The sequence below is a fragment of the Alligator mississippiensis genome, chromosome 13 (assembly GCF_030867095.1).
Source record: "Alligator mississippiensis isolate rAllMis1 chromosome 13, rAllMis1, whole genome shotgun sequence".
NCBI lineage: Eukaryota > Metazoa > Chordata > Crocodylia > Alligatoridae > Alligator > Alligator mississippiensis.
Genome location: NC_081836.1, coordinates 47,877,528 through 47,894,702, shown reverse-complemented (window position 1 = coordinate 47,894,702; position 17,175 = coordinate 47,877,528). Strand labels below are relative to the sequence as shown.

General features: G+C 38.4%; 1 protein-coding gene across 3 annotated transcripts in view; it reads right to left on the bottom strand.

The window, feature by feature from the left end:
- Positions 1 to 17,175, bottom strand: part of TRRAP (transformation/transcription domain associated protein) — a 140,558-nt gene that overhangs the window by 95,099 nt on the left and 28,284 nt on the right. For all 3 annotated transcript variants that reach the window (XM_059716655.1, XM_059716657.1, XM_059716656.1), the window contains exons 20-30: positions 16,430 to 16,686; positions 14,853 to 15,053; positions 12,492 to 12,643; positions 9,265 to 9,464; positions 8,214 to 8,431; positions 7,913 to 8,110; positions 7,088 to 7,348; positions 6,025 to 6,186; positions 4,082 to 4,178; positions 3,113 to 3,234; positions 599 to 769 (exon numbers count right to left, since the gene is read on the bottom strand). In XM_059716655.1, the coding sequence (XP_059572638.1) occupies positions 599 to 769; positions 3,113 to 3,234; positions 4,082 to 4,178; positions 6,025 to 6,186; positions 7,088 to 7,348; positions 7,913 to 8,110; positions 8,214 to 8,431; positions 9,265 to 9,464; positions 12,492 to 12,643; positions 14,853 to 15,053; positions 16,430 to 16,686 (2,039 nt within the window). The remainder of the gene's footprint in view (positions 1 to 598; positions 770 to 3,112; positions 3,235 to 4,081; positions 4,179 to 6,024; positions 6,187 to 7,087; positions 7,349 to 7,912; positions 8,111 to 8,213; positions 8,432 to 9,264; positions 9,465 to 12,491; positions 12,644 to 14,852; positions 15,054 to 16,429; positions 16,687 to 17,175) is intronic.

Below are 17,175 nucleotides of genomic sequence, written 5' to 3'. Positions count from 1 at the left end.
CACAGAGGCCCCCCTCTAAATTGGCAGCTGAGGCTGGGATACCCTCATACATCCCTATACATACACTACTGGTTCATACCTGGTCAAATTATTTGTTCACATCTTAATGGACAAAAGCTAATGGTAAAAGTGACAAAGACTTTCCTTTTCCATTATGAAATCCAAATATAAAAAGGAAGACTACAGCACTATCATTTTAACATTCAAAAGATACACCAACCTGCCCAGGCAATATTTATCCAGCTACAAAAGGAAAACAAGCATGTATCCTGACAGCCCATGTTTAGATAAAGAAATCTGTCCCAGGAGTATAACCAAGTTTAACTTCAACAGATGAAAGTCCCAGCCCCCATCCCTCTCCCCCCCCACCCCCGGGTTCAGTAACAGTATGGTTTTCAAATTCTAATCATGCAAACCATTTCATAATGTAAATTAACACTGACAATTAGTAAAGCATGGAAACCTCTCATGTAAATCTGTTCATTAATTCACAATTTGGCTTTCTTTGACTCTTGAATTGTATGGATGTCAGATGAAACAAATGTAGTTAAAATAAATTTTCTTATCAAGAATAGTAAAAATCATTAATGGGACTTACCATCATCTGGTCACAGAATTTGTCATTAAAAGAGTTTGGAAAAAGGCGTGTGACGGAAGTCAGACGGTTCACAACATTCAATGTCAGGCTTCGATAATCTCCCAACATCATAAGCAATGGTCTCATGTGTGTGTGAATTTGATCTACTTCTATTGTGGCTCCTTCTAAGAACTGCAAGGAAGTAAAGCAACTGCAATAAAATTCAGTTATTTCTGAAGAGACGCTTACACAAAGCAATTATGCAGAAAATGCTCTGCATTTTTTTTTTAAAGTTCACAGCTGCACAATAAAAATGACATTGCTGATGTCCAGCTTTAAAAAAAACAAACAGTTCATGGCAGCATGGACCCAAGAAGAACACGCTTTACCCTGATGTATGCAAACTGGAGATTTAATTAACCAAACTTTTTTCTTATATTACTAGTGTTAAGTGTGAATTTCTAAAATTCTGCATGGAGTAGTAGTATGGAATCATTTCCTCTATTTTTCATCAAACCATGAGTTTTAAAATTACAAGAGAGAATGTAATGGCTTTGCCTATATTAGAAACTAACTTGACTGAGTTTGTCTTCATATTATGTTTCCACAATATACACAGACTGGTGTTCAATGTCTCCACCCACTCATGTTGCCGAACTGCATTTCCAAAGGAGGAAGTGTAAGTAATAAATCTATATTGCCTCAATAAGGGGCAATAGATAAAAGAAAACATGAAGAAATGGTCACCAGTAATGCACTTTAAAGTATCTTATTGAAAGGGAACTGGGAGGTTAGCATCAAGTTACCCATATCTGAGCCACAACCATAGGAAGAAGGAACATTTGGATGCCTATCTTGCTGGGATCCCTTCTAGCCCTAACATCTATGAAATCTATGACCTGGTCACAATTAAAAAGCAGCATGTGGAAGAGTTTACAGGACAAGTCAGTACTAGTTTATGCCCCAAGCAAGAGTGAAACACTGCAAGCTACCACATTGATACTAAGTACTAACACTACATGGATGAGCAGTATTTAGAGTCAATCACATCAGTAACTGGTTATAAACTTGGTTTGAAAGCCATAGGGCCAGATTTTCAGCTGAGAACTCCCACAATCCTTCTGCATTCCAAAGTAGCATAAAGGGCCCTGGGATCTGGCTTTAAACAGCAAGAGAGATTTTTCCCTGGTATAAAGCTGCTTCTGTCCCAACTAGTCCCAGATTATTGTGATGATGAGCAGAAGACATGAACATCCTACACCAGAGGCGTAATATAAAGCAGCCCCTTAGCTGCTCTAACTTTTATCAAGGCCAGACTGTCAGAAAAAAGAGTTATAACCATCTCCAACACTTTCTTTCCTGCTGCAACGGAGAGAGCTCAGTCTCAGCAAAGTACCTGATCCCTAGCATATATGGGGCCTACAAATCTGCAGTTGTGTCATGCTCAAATTTCTGGCCCTGTAAAGCCAGATCCAGCCTTAGGCGAGACCCCATTCATCAGAACTGGCCAAGGGTTTGATCATGTGCTGGCCCATAAGGGTCTCCCAGGGTTGAGCAACTGCTGTAGGCTACCAGCATTAGCATGAATACTTTTCAAGGGACAGATATTAGAGTCTATGTGGACCATGCACTCTGTGTAGCAAGCTACCATGTCTGCCCCTCTTTATGAAGTGGATGATAAATAGTAAATATACATTAAGTATCGATGGCCATGTCCAGACAAGAACGGGCATATGGTTCCCTGGGGACAAGCAGCAGTGGCACATCTTGCACTGCAGCTACTTGTCCCTGGGGAATGCATGTGCCATACGCACTCTGGTGCGCAGCAAGTTACCCTGGGTGGGGTAGGGGAAGCTGAAGTCAGCACTGGGCTGGCCCCGGCAGCCTTACCTGGGACCCTGGGGGCCTCCCAGGGCTACAGCAGCAGTGATCCTGCCAGGCACAGCCTGGCTAACAGGATATCCAGGAGTCAAAAAGGGGGGGAAAAAAAAAACTAAAGCCCCATGGAAAAAGATGCAGAGCAGTGCAGGCATGGGCAGTGCTTCCTTGCAGCACAGAGAACACCTGACCGTGCAGTATGTGGCACCGCAGACGTGTTTGTGGCACCACACATCACACGGCCATACTCGTCTGGACATGCTGAATAAGTGCAATCAAACTGTTATGTTGTAACTGAATCTGTATCAGAGGACTAGCAACACACTGAAAGCATGTAAAAGATAAGACTATTTTGGGGGGTTAAGACTGACATATCTTTAACTTTGGAATAACAAAACACTGACTATAGCTGTCCTAAAGGATAATGTGGTCTCTAATCAAGAGTTTGTATGCCTAGTTTGCCTAGGAAATTGTTATGGCTAAATTCACATCCTCCCAAAAAACTTCTGACAAACTCAATTATATTGGTGCCTCTCTGGACATAAACATAACAAACCAGTCATGAATCCTAGTAGACACACGGATTCTTTGTTACACTGTTTCTTGGGAAAAGCAAAAAAGGATATATTAAAACAATACTGCTTTGGTCTCACTAACCTTTCTCATGCATGCCTCTCCTGCCTCCTGCAGTTCATTATTTGTTGAGTTAAGTGCCTTGAAAAGTGCAGCAATAATTTTCTCTCTTGACTGAGGCAAGTAATTGCAGGCAGCTAAAGCGTCTGCAAAAATCAAAGTAATTTTGTTTTCCTTGTTAACTTGAAATACAAAGAGGTAAACCAATTTTTGTTTTTATTCCCTTTCTCCACTTGTATTTCAACAGAAATTACTGACAGCTAAAGTTTACCATGCTTTGCCAAAAGCAACAGATTTCACAAGAGGGGAAAAAAAGAAGACCAGAGCTACTATTAATAGTGTTTTTACATATCCCAAGTGCTGTTCAAGGTAATCATTCCAAAAATATATTTTTGAGTTCAAATACTTAGGGCCAAAAAAGTTGACTGTAAATAACCAACCTCAGAAACAGTCACCAAAATAGATCATATAAAAAGATAATAAGGCCCAATCTTTGCTCTTCTGTATATACGATCAAACCGATTTCAACAAGGGAGAAAGACTAATGCCAAGAAACAAGTAAGAGAAAATGGCAATATGAGAATAAGACAAATATTCAAAAAAAGTGTTAACATTTTTTGATACAATATTTAATTAGAGTCCGTGTCACCAAAGTAAAGATTTAAGAAATTACTCATTTTCAGAGCATATTATCCTATCTTTTTTATTAAGTCTGGCAATGAAGTCATGGCTGAAAAAAAAAAAAAAAGATTCAAAATCCTGCTGCCTATAAAACTCGATGCCTAGTTTACTTTTTCACTCTCTCTCAAATTAACTTTTTTATTGCTTTTAAAAATTATTTGATTCATCACTTTGAAAAATGAATCTTATTCATTCAAAATGCAGGCTCCCACAAACTATCCCAAAACCATGAATATAAACCACTATGAAGAAATATGGCCATTTCTCACAACACCCACCTACTAAAAGCTTCACTTATATGCTTTAACTTACTTAAAGCAGCAATCCGAAGAGGGACAAGTGATGGAAGACTTTTGTAACAAGGTAATTTCATCAAACCAGCATCTTCAGCCTCACATAAATTCAACAGCTGAAATTTAAAACAAGTTTAGTCCAGCAATTACTATGAAAGAGGTCAAAACAATCTTTCCAGTTAAATTGTTTATACAGTAATATTCCTTGCCACACAGCTCTGCTCTTTGCAATTAGTGACTTTAAGTTGTTTTCAAATAAGCAGTTATTTCCATGATAGATGCAACACATTTCCAACCCTTAAAGCAACGGTCTCCATCCTTTTTAAGTAGATCACCTTTGGCATTTAAAAGCAACCCAAGATCTACCGTGCGCTGCAGCTAACCTCCCCCACAACCTACCCAAGCAGGTAAGCCCGTGGGAAGGGAGGGGTGGGGAAGCAGATCGAGGCAGAGGAGAAAAAATTATTTGGGGGTGCACCTCCCCAACAGGTAAGTCCCACCTGGTCAGGGCCCCGTTCAACTTACCTCTGCAGCATTGTCCCTTATCACAGAGGGCTCAATCTAGCCCCTGCCCCATCCCTCCCCCACGAACTGACCTGCTGGGCTGGGGCGCACACGTGCATGCACGCGGGCACTCAGCCCCCCACCCCAACATTGGATCGACTCCAAGAGGCTCCAGTATCTACCTTAAAGTGCCACCACTGCCTTCAAGTGTCAACATGCACAATGAATTTCCTAGCTTGCTACTCTATCTAGCTCAGGAGATAACTCCTTTCCATTCAGGAGCTTCTATTCCTTGGGTCAGGTTTCAGTCAAATGTCAAGGGGACCAGGAGTTTACCACACCTGGCTGAGAAGGCAGATCAGCATAATGGCCTGAAGCAACCTTGATAAGGAGAGTGATAGTTTCAAGACCAATGTAGACTATGGAGTGCACACCAGTTTTAAAGACTGCGAAAAGGGATTAAGTTCAGGGGAAAAAGAAACTTTCAGAAATTAAGACATTTTGTTAAACACTGAAGTTAACTGGTGAGTGGACATTAATATTTGACACACTTATTGCATAGGGGTGGAATTGGATGCTCTTACTATATTTTTTTTTCAACCTCCTCTCTTTTGCTAGAGGAAGAAATACTGAATGTCTCCATCTCAGAGAGGAAACAGGAATCCATCTGTCTCGATCCACAACCTGCAGACCTCAACACTGTGAGATAGCTCACTGGAGTCAAGAACCTTTGAAAGCCAAGTACGTTGGGAGCAATGCAATTAAAAGACAAGGCAGCTAGGCAATTTTTCTTGGGTTATGAGAAAATATGGGATTTTAATCAGCTTCAATACAATAGCTAGGACAATAGGAGAGCCTTTACTTTTCTGGACTGCCTTAGTTCTAAAAGACCATACTTTTTTTGCTCATTTATTTCTGTGAAGCACAAAGAAACCTAAACTGGATGTTTATCAACCAGAAATCAGGATTGAAAGTTGGTCTATCCACAGTTTGTAATGCATTTAGTTAAAGCAGTTACTGGACACAAGCTAAATCAATATAAGCACTTTAATACTAATATAATTGAGTCTACACTTGGGAGTTGTACCAATTTACTTAAATGAATGCCAAAAATAAAAGGGTGTGTAAATAAGGCTTGAAGCAGTTGAAGATCAATACTGAAAGTATCATATCAGGATGAGGAGTTAACACCTCTGACACAAACATTCCAGGCATCTTAAATTGTTTCAGTTCATAGGCGCAGACATGCAGGACTTCAGTATGCATTTCAACAGCTACATTCCCAATCAGAACTACAGCTTAAATTCAACAGCAAGTATTGATACTTGCATTTGGTAGAGCGTAAGATTCAACATTATTGCTGCATATGCATATTTATAACATATTGGCATTGCTTAGAATTATTTTGTACAGTTATTATGTTTAAAATAACAGAGCATATAAAAAAAAATGAAGTACCTCTGTGTAGAAAACTTTGTGTTCCACAACATTGAGATCCATTGTAAACAGTCGGGGCTGCAAAGTTGTGCAAAACGTGTTTCCCTCCATTAGTCCAATCTGGGCATTTGCAGGCTGATGTCTAAGTAAGTGTTTTTTAGGAGGAACCATGTCTTGGAGGACCTGCAAATTATCACTTTTTAGAATAGTTCTGTAATTGCCTGGTCTAAATCAATGAACTATTATGTTACTAAGAAGATATCTCAGTAATGCTCTTGTGGTTTTATCCACTATCTTGTACACTCCCTGTTCTATGTATGGATTACAACTGTGCAATCATTTCTTTTGTAGCAAATTTATAGAAAGTCTGCTTCACCGGCTTTTTTGTTGTCATTTTAAAAGGATTTCAGGCAAGGGGAAGCAAGAAAAGCTGATTCCTGCCAGCAAAAAATACTTTGGGGACATTTAAACTGGGGACCTGGAAAGGAAGAAGCACTGCTGGGTCTTATTGTCCATGAATGGAGGCTAGCATGGGATGTGGTCAGCAGTCTGTGCCCAGAGAAGGGAAGAAAATCCATTTTATAACTTCAGGGACAACATTAACTTGAATGGAAGATTTTGATCCTCCCTGGAGAGCCAATTAACACCTTTGCCAAGAAATGTCCTTGGACAAACAGCCTGATTAACTCTTTACTGTATATCAGCATTACATGCTTTTAAAATGCACTATAATATTTTCATAACCAAGTTTTAGACCATGATGTGGCATGCAAGTCTGCTATCACCTTCCTGTGGAAAGCAACAATCCCATACAAATTTGCCTCTCTGGACATGTATCAGGGGATACGTAGAAATAAAAAAACCATGAAAAGTAGGCTTCAAAGACAGTAGCCTATACCGCTAAGTGTCATTAGAAAGAAAGTTAGTGCCCTGGGCTGCTACTATGAAAGCCAAAAAATATCCAAGATTAAAAATATTTTAGAACTTAGTTAACTCACATGTGAAAACATTTGTAAAATGCTTTTTTAAAAAAACAGAAATATTCAACCACTTCAAAATTACTCAGTCTAAGCAACCACCTCACCTCTTTATGTGGCTCCATGATCACAGTAACACTTTTCCCTGTGACCTGTGCAAGCACTTGCAAGGAATGCATAGCTTGCTTTCTTACAGTAGAGTTTGGAGAAGTCACTTCTCGAACCAGGTCATGTGTCACATGATGGAAAGACTTTTCCTGTGCTGCTAGAATTTCTTCAGTCTTTTCTTCATCTTTCAAGGGAGTTGCACATCTAATCAGTAGCTGCTCTAGTGTCGTTTTTGCCATAGCCACTGCTCCATTGGAAACCTAAACAGTCATGGATTTGTTAGTACTATCTTATTCAGAGTTGTGACCTTTACCATGAGAGTGGTGTTCAGTTGTGAAAGACTATTTGTAAGAAATTTAAATCTGTAAAAGTTCAACAGATTATTTTTTAAACCAACCTTCACACCATTCATCCAAAAAACAGCAGAGCTGAGTGCTGCATAATTTTATAAATGAAGTCTAAAGGCTGGAACGTCCTCGGAGCTCTGCCACAGAACAATTCACAACTCAGAAAAGGTCAAGAACTCTATTCTCTAAGCATCTACTGTTAACAAGCTGCTCGACAGCAAGATGCACTTATTTTAGCAGAAACAAAACATAAGAAACTGAAATATAACATTTGCTCGCTCAAACTACAGTATGTTTAACATTATGTTGTTGATTAAATCTATGGATCACTTAACACTTGGGTAACCCAGAGCTGAATATGATCATTCTGAATCTTCACTTGGGTTAAATAAAGAGACAAAAAGCAACTGTTACAGCCACGTACACTGTGAGATAAGCAAGCCCAGCAAGTGTAAATCAAGATAAATTGTGAACTACCTCTCCGGTTAGATCCATCATGACAAACAGTAGTGCCTTGAGGAAAGTCTGCTGGTTCTGAAGGACCCAAATTAGAGGCAGTCGTTCCATAAGGAATTTAATGGAAACCACACCACCTAGCTTGGCATACCAAGCTTGTTCGTAACAACAGGCACATAAGCGCTCCACAATGTATGAAAACAAAGGAAGCTGACAAGCCTGAAAACAAAAACAACAAAAAAAAAGAGTTGTGTGTCAACTACACGTTTAATACCTTACGAGTTAAAAAAGTATTTTGGAGCAGAGTACAAAGTTTTATTACCCTTTCCTTAGAGCCAAGAATGATGCTTGCAACATCAAATATCACAGCAAGGGCCACCTCCCCTATTTTGCAGAGTTCCTTCTCCTCGTACGCCATACAGATTGCTATGGCATCGATAAGTACCAAGGGATCCATTCCTTTTGATCCATTTTCTTCACTATGAAACATGGCTGTACTGGGCTGACTTCCAACCTGATAGCACTGTAGCAAGAAAGGCCCTATAGTTTATATTGAAAAAAAAAGAACAGACAATGGATACTTCAGTACAATAGTAACTTGTAATTGAAAGACTATCATCTCCGATCAACCAATTACAAAACTGGTGAGCATTATATGCTTATTTGCATGTAAATGGATTGGAGTAATTTTTTTTGTCTTTAGTGAAATGTTTTCTTCCTTTAATTTAGTGACTGCATATTGCACAGGTCCCCTAGGAAGATTAAATTAAAATTCATCTTATGAAACTCAAATTACATTAAGCACTGAATATAGTGGTACACAGCATGCCTTTTCTCAACATCTGAGCTATAGGAAAGGGCCAAGTCAAGACTATTACTTCACAGATACTGCATCACTTCCACAGCTATTCCAACGATCCTTCAGAACTATCAAATAGGTCCAAAACCCAATATGGGGGGGAAACCATCTATAAAATGACTTGTAGCTACAGTTGCAATGCATTCTACACCTACAGCTATAGCTAGACATAGCTCCAAGCCTTGATAAGCATTGTATTTTTAGGTACAGGATGTGCCCATCTTATTTTTGTATATTTTTTTTTAAAGTCTTAAACCTCTGACTTCTTATGTATACTTACAAAACCATTAAATTAAGCATGTTTCAGTTAGTTAATACAATTTTAAAAAAGGAGTAGATGCATTCAAAAGTGCATTGTAACAGTAAGTAGAAAATCATGTTATAAAACAAAGACTTTCACAGTAGCAAACTGCAAGTTTATGATTTTTCTAAACGAGGAATTTAGTGCAAAGAACTAAGCCTCTCCCAAGATCCCGGGACAACCAGTGTACGTTCTCTATCCCGCTTAACTCACCACATTGCTGAGCTACTGCCACCATCGTGTAATGGCGGATGAGGCTGGCTACAAAAGGGAGAGCACTAGGTCGCAGATCTTTGATGACTGCTGACATGAATGCACCTGTCAATGCTTGTTCAAATGTTTTACGGGCTGGAGTATCCTGGGCTTTGTACCGATGTGAAATAATCACATTGGGTATGGACTTCTCCGTAAAGCTGAAAAGACAAAATTAAATCTATTATAAGCCTAAACTACCATACTGACAGTTCAACCATGAACAGCAAGGACTTAATTTACAGTTTGTTCCTTAGCTCTAACCCCTACCTTTCTCATTCTGATAAAGCTAGATCAGTTCATTTATTCCATATTAATTTTGGCAACTACTGGTGTCAAGCATGATGGATGGTTCAATTTCATCAAGAACATTTAAAGCCAGTGGCTCAGAAGAAGCAACACATTCCAAATAATACATATACAAGCATCACACTAGAATTCAATCACAGAATGGCATTTTCAATATTTTGACACTTCCCCCTATTTTTAGCAAGGCATTTGGTTTTGCTCTTTAAAGACTGAAGTGTTATTTATTTATCAATTCATTACCCAATAAAACCTATTTACTCCAAAGTGCAAACAGGCTTTTAAAGAGCTGCATTTATGTCAAATCTAACAAAAATTACACCATCATAAAAACAATCATGCTCCTTAACCACACAGTTATTGTATTATAAAGAAAAGAGAAACTAAGCACATGCTTCAGGCACAAGAGGCCAAAAGTAACCTAAAACCTATAACTTCATTATATACGTTTTAAGCACTACAGTTTAAAGCTGCTATAAAATGAATGCCTAGATATGCTATTTTTTCCATGCACGTTTTTTTTCAGCCACCTCCACACATTTTTTTAATTGCATGCTAAAATATTCAGCAGTTCATAATAGGCAGTAATATCATTTCACTAAGTTAAGGGAGAAATAAACATAAAATGGCTTTTAGGAGAGAAAAAAGCTAGGTGGTCAATTTGGTATCCAAATCTTGGGAGGGAAAATTGTCCCAGAAGGTGTAGACAATGGGCATGCATAGATTGCTAGTCAAAAGAATGGTTTCAGTGATTCTCAACCTTACTTTTACCCACTGTTTTTAAGTTGTATACAGAAGAGGGAGAATCACTCCTCAGGAATGCACATGAGCTGATGATGCAAGTTAGGTCTGCCTGCTCCTGCAGTGGTGTAAGTGCATTAAATCACTGAAATTTTAATCCTGATTAAAAAACAGCTGAAATAGCTTTGATCAGTTTTATCCCTATGGCAACAATCAGACTTAAACAGTTATATTGAAACAGGTTAGGCCAATATAATTTAACACCAGTACAATTAATAGGAACTAAGGCTCTGCAGTCAAAATACACTGGTCTCAAGTGAAACTGGAGGAGCAAAAAAGAACATGAGCATTCATTCCAGCATTACAGGCACAGGGAAAAGACAAAATTTCTGGATGGCCAAGGAGGCCTGTTGCACACAATTCAGAACAAAAAAGAAAAAGTTTCCTATATGCCAAAGTGTTAGCAGTTTAAGGTATTATTCTGCCCAAAATAAATAAATAACTAATTCAGGCCTACTCAATTTAGAGTTATCATAAGGAAAAAAAACAGACAAAATATGGCACAATTAGGAGTGTGCAAAACAGGCTCTATTCAATTCAGATTCGGCCCAAATCAGGGACAGCTATTCAATTAGTTGATTCAGATCACTGTCCCCGATTCGATTCGGCCAAATCCAAAATTGAAGATTTGATGCCAATTTGGAGAATCGGCAATTCGGCCAGTGACACAGCTTTAAATGTTTTTTCTACATACCCCGAGGTACCAGGTGTGGCTCGTGAACGCTGCGATGCTGGGGCAGATGGAGCATCCCACAGGAGCACTGGGGGGGGGCCCTCCAGCATGCTCAGCGGCAAGCCCAGAAACGGAGCAGAAATACTTGCAGTCCACTTTCGTGTCTGCCGGGGACAGTGTGTGTGTGTGTGTGTGTGTGTGTTGGTGGGGGTGTCCCCGCAACCCCCCAGCTTGGCAATCAGCCACAGGGGACCCTGGTGCCCCCCCCAGACCCAGGACGCACAAACCGCCAAGCCAGGAGGCCCCCACACATGCACTCCCCAGCAGACCCATAACTGCTTCTGGTCCACTTCCGGGTCTGCTGCCAAGCACGCTGCGGAGCCCCCCACGCTTCGGTGAGATGCTCCATCCGCCCCACCATCGCAGCGTTCACAAGCTGCCTGCTACCTTGAGGTATGTAGAAAAAACAATTAAAAGCTGTCTCTATGTCCAAATCACCGAATCTTTCCGAATCAATTCCGAGAGATTAACGGGTCTCCTGATTCGATTCGGAGATTCGACCACTAAATTGGGCCAAAAATCTGCTGAACCGAATCAGCGACAGAAGCTTTGCACAGCCCTAGGCACAATACTTTGCTCATTGCTGCAAGCCTTAGTTAACTTATTTTTTCCAAAATTAAATATACAATAAACAAAATATGAAGTTTCACAAGGACCAATGAGGAAGAGAGTGGGAATTTATCAATCCACTGGCTAAAAGCATTTAACTGGGTAAAAAAGCCTCACCACTTTAATTTTTGGACAATGGTTAAGAGAGAAGAGCCAAGGTGTCAAATGAACATCAATTACCTACAGACGAACAGCTAACCTTCAAGAGAATGATGCCTCATCTGCTTTTTAATTATGAAGTCTGTAGAGTGGCTATGCCTTATAGCAGGGGCGGGCAATTATTTATTTCGGGCAGAGGGCCACTTACTGAGTTTTGGCAAGCCATTGAGGGCCGCATGACAGGCAGCCAGGGGCAGATAAATATTAATTTTCTAAATTTTTTAGGGGCCCTGCAATGGCTTAGCAGGCCGCATTTTGCCCACCCTTGCCTTATAGCATCAGGAAGCAGCAAACTTAGACACCCTGTCACAATGCCACAGGAACACTGCTGTACTGCTTTCAGTTCAGCATGTACAGAGCAACGTAGTATAAGTGAATTAGTACCTAGTTCAGTGAATCTGTGGTGTAGACATGCCCTTTGACGTCAAAAGGAAAAAGCATGCTATAGTAAACAATTCCACAATGAATAGATCTGATCTCTACCTCAAAAAAAAATTTAAAAAAAAAAAAAAAAATCACACTAATTTAATTAGCCCTACGCATTTTACAGAAGTATTTATGGCTTAAAGAATTTTCATACTTGGGATGTGCAAGAAGCTGGTATAAGGCATGTTTATTATCATCCAGGCTCATCATGGCTACCAAGAAACACTTGATTACTTCCCAAGCCTGCCTCCGATAATATGGTTCTGTGTTGGCACTCTTCAAGCAGTCCAGAGCAGTTTCAATGGCCTACAATGAAAAATAAGAAAATTATATCCACTAAACACTGGTTATTCATGGTCTCCTATAGTCAGGTAACAAATCAACTAAAACATTTATTTTTAAAATTATATTAAGGTCATTTAAATAGCTTCTACTCCTTGCACATCCCAAGCGAAATGTATGTCCTATTCTGACAGAATGTTTGCAGGCTTAAGTGGACTAAAATTGTCATGTTGTTTGTGCTTTCATGTAAATAAAAACCAAAAAACCAAAAAGCACTTGGGATCACAGAAGATCTGCACTTTTCCTCCCACTTTTCAAGTAAATGCTATACTTTTCCCTTCTGGCAGTAATTCCTGTACTTAATTCCAAGATATCCTAGATATAACACGTACCCAAATTTAAGAAAAAGCATGCATCTAGTAAGATGCATGTGGAAAATTCATTTAGGGGGCATGAAATAAGAAAATTCACTGATTAACCAATTATAACATGAAATCTAACCACCCATGTTTAAACAGTGAGTATAAAAGATGATGTCAATAAATGACCTTAGAAGACCTTTGTTACAAAGAAATATTTTTTTTTTTCTTTTTACGGAAAATCATCCTTCCATTTACTGGATTAACTAGCCGCCATCTCATCATCTTTTAAACAATCTTATCAAGGTCTCAATGAAAAGAACAATGAGTTTTCCACAGACCACTGAAGTGGAACTTCTCACCAGGGCACTAAAAAGAAAGATGAATTTCTTATACTTTAACATCGTTCCATTTTTTTAATTCAACTTTTCTTTTTTTTTACTCCCACGAAGCATGCCATAAACAATACTGCTGCTGATCGAAACCAGGAAGTTGACTATTGTTCCATGTAATTAAAAAAGAGAGAGAGACACAGCAATGATGCCTGAAAGAACTTAGGAACCTAAATTTACATGTTATTGAACAGGAGAGACATAAGTCTCTATTTGTGATATTTGTAAATGTTTAGATAATTACATTAATACATTTCACTATGGAAAGTGACCATGTAAAAACCAGCACCCCTTACTGATTCTTCTTATCTGCATTCAGTTGCATCTGCTTACAATAGGGCATTTTTTCAAGATGCTTTAAACCTTATTTTACCTCTTCGGAGTCAAAGTGATAATAGTGAGTTGCCAATTAATAGAATAGTTCCCTGTATTTCAGACGTACATAGTTTTAAAATTGAAACAAAGGATATATCAGACTCTACAGAGGTTTCATGCTAGCTGCTGAATGCAGCTTAATTCCCAGAAGCTAAGGCATATTGCATATTAGTTTCTATCAACTCTAGAAGCTGAATGCTTGCAATACTAAATACTATGACCGTCTTGGATGAAGCTGCTTTAAGTAATTTTGAAAAAAAGAGAGAGAAAGATTGATACAAATACAATAAGTAATACACCCATTCTAATAAAATGGAAGCAAGCTGAAACACTGAGAAATTGTAAGTGTTCCCCAAGATCAAAGAGATTTGATCTAGTATGATCACACAACAAAAACTGGAGGGAACAGTTATAAAAAGTAGACACAATAAAAGAGCACCCACTTGTGTACTTTCTTTTCCTCATAACCTAGCATAGACTTCAGCCAGCATTTGTTTGTTTTTCTAAGCTACTCTGGGAGATTGGACAGTGTTTAAAATGAGATGGAAAATGGAAAAGTTGGAGGTGGGAAATATTGGAAAGCCTGAACTAACTTCGAACGCAAAAATAATGGTACAAGAAATGCAAAAACACCAGACTACAAAAGTTTGTTTAGCTCCATCTCTAAGGAGCTCCAGTGATTCTTTGGCCATTAAAAACAGCACTCCCCCCTGAGAGCCACTTCTCAAACAACATTTCTGTATTTGTTTTAGTAATTGTATGCATCAAAAGACAATGGAAATCAAAGTGTACCACAATGCCATTCAAATGGCTATGTCCTACTAAAGAACTGGTAAACGGATCAAGTATGAGCTCCTTCACCAAATAAAGTGGTAGAATACACAGGAAACTTTTCATTGTTCTCCAACTGTTTCATGAATGCAGCAGAAATCCCACTAGTATAATTATTTTTTAAATGTTCAAAACCCAAGAACTCATCTATGAAACTGAAGGAACACGCAGGTTATGAGATTAGTTTAGATTAAACATTAACTTTTCAAAAGTGTTATTTAAGGAAAGTTTAAGAAATTAGTTTAGCAGAAGGATGGAAAAGAGATCAAATCTTACCTTTTCCATTGGAAGCTGAATAGATGCTTTACAGTCTGAAAACTCTATGGTAATACTAGGTCCTTGAATTTCTGTAACTACATATTGCAATTTCTGAGATTCCTTTAACATTTTCCTATTGCTTCCTCCAAATTTACCAAGCACACGATAAGCCACATGAGAAATGCTGTCTGCAGGATTGCGTAATGTCCTCCATAAAGCCTGGAAGTAAATTTAAATGTTTAACACGTTAGGAGATGTGTTGCTTCAAAATGTTACTAAAAAAGTAAAACTTCAATATTCTTCTCTCGTACCTATTTATTCTCTTATTTCCCACCATATAACTTCCAGTGAAAGAGTTTCTTAAATGAAAAAAAAAAAAACACAGAAAACTTAAGTCTCTGCCCCAAACAGGCAAAAAAATTTGCTATGTGGATTTCATTTAAAATTTAAAAAATTAAAATAAAATATGTATTTTCATAACAAACTGACGTGAAAAAGAGTATTTAAGCAATTAATTTTGTACTTGTAGAAAGTTACATTAGATTTACGTGATAAGTCACTGAAATTTTACAGCATTCAAGTACAACTTAATATACAGGAGGGGAAACTATTTTTTGTGGCAATATCTTTAATCAGCTATTAGAGAAAAGTACCAAAAAAGCCCCACTGAAGCACCCAGTCCATACAGACGCGGCAGAGGTTGGGCATGAGCTGGGCCCAACATAGAAGCAGGCCAAGTTTAAAGCGCCATTTTTGTGTTTTTGTTTTTTGATTTTTTTTTAACATCTGTATGCAGCTGTCAAATCCCTAGACCATCATAGCTACATCACTCTAATATTACCAATTTAATATATGGCTAACATTACAAAGGCAGCATGACATATGAAAATAAGAACCAGTTAAGCTTGAAATAAATCTAGTCTGGTGTGCCTCTAAATAAGGAAGCTATACATGCTAGTCTTAAAAAGTAAATAGTGTGTAAAAGTAAATAGGAGCACAGAATATATTCAGGATTTTTCTACTGTGAAAAAAATGCCCAGACTTAAAAGAAGCAAACAAAATTTAAAATGTTCACACTAACCTGCCATCTAAAAAGATATGAAATACCCAAACATGCACACCTGTATCCCAAATAGCCCCCTCAAGACATCAGGGTTAAACTAAATGTCCCCTGATTTCCTTTCTAACTTAGGACTCTATAATTTGAGACTATAATGTAAAAAAATCAGTTATTTTTGTAACAATCGTCTTCGTGGTTGGAGTTTTAAACTAACACATGAACTCCTGGCATATTCAATTAACAAAAAAGGCAACCTTTGTCATAGATGTATCACAGACCCCTCTGAGCCTTCAGTCCTAAACTTCAAAAAGGAAGCATGCACCAATATTTGCGAGCAAGAAGTTTTGTGGGCAATGTCTTTGATCAGGAACTGAAGAAAAATGCATTTGATTTGAAAATGTGTCTAGGTTTATTCTAATCATGAAGCTGGTCCAAGTAAAGGGAATGATGATGTAGTTGGGACAGTGATACAACTACCACTGATATTTAAGTAATGTATGACCTCTAGTGGTCTTGGCAGAAACAGCACACTTACCTGCATCAGCTCTGCTCGCACTGGCTGAATATGATCATACAGGAAGTCAGGCTGCAAGTTGTCCACACACAATTCCAGAGTTCTCAAACCTTGGCTAACTAGGGTCTGGGATCCATTTAGAGCAGACACTAAGGGGTCCATCAACATTGGCAGGTAAGGGAGGAGGGAACTCAGTCGAACTGGTACAGTGAGACAGAGCTCTACAAACAGATCTTTCATGTGTTGTTTGTGGAGGCCACTTTGCAACATATTCAGCCCTGAAAAGTGTTAAAAGGGTATATATTTGAGAGAGGGAGAGAGAGAATTTCAACAACAAGCCATTATCAAAACAGATTCAGTACTGTTTTCTATGATTCTGTGACTTCTTAAAGTTCCTATTTTCTTAAGGTCACCATTTACATGGCTCCATTTGTTAAAGCTAACTTCTCTGCAATTGCTTATAGTCGTTTAACAAGTCTATTACTCCTACGTGTGTGCATTTGTAAAAATTATACAAACAGGTATTAAAATATTTAAACACAATGAAACAGCCTTTTCATGTGCTGGTGTAACCTAATTGTGATCTTCAAATCAATTGGGGTACAGGCTTGGAACAGGAGAATATCACCCAACAGTTGTACATCCAATAAAATTAAAAATACATACTAATCTGATCGGGCTTAAACAAACATCTGGGCTCCAATAAAAAGAAACTAAAAAGTACATCAACATGTTTCAAAAAACTTAAGAGTCAGTAACAAATACAA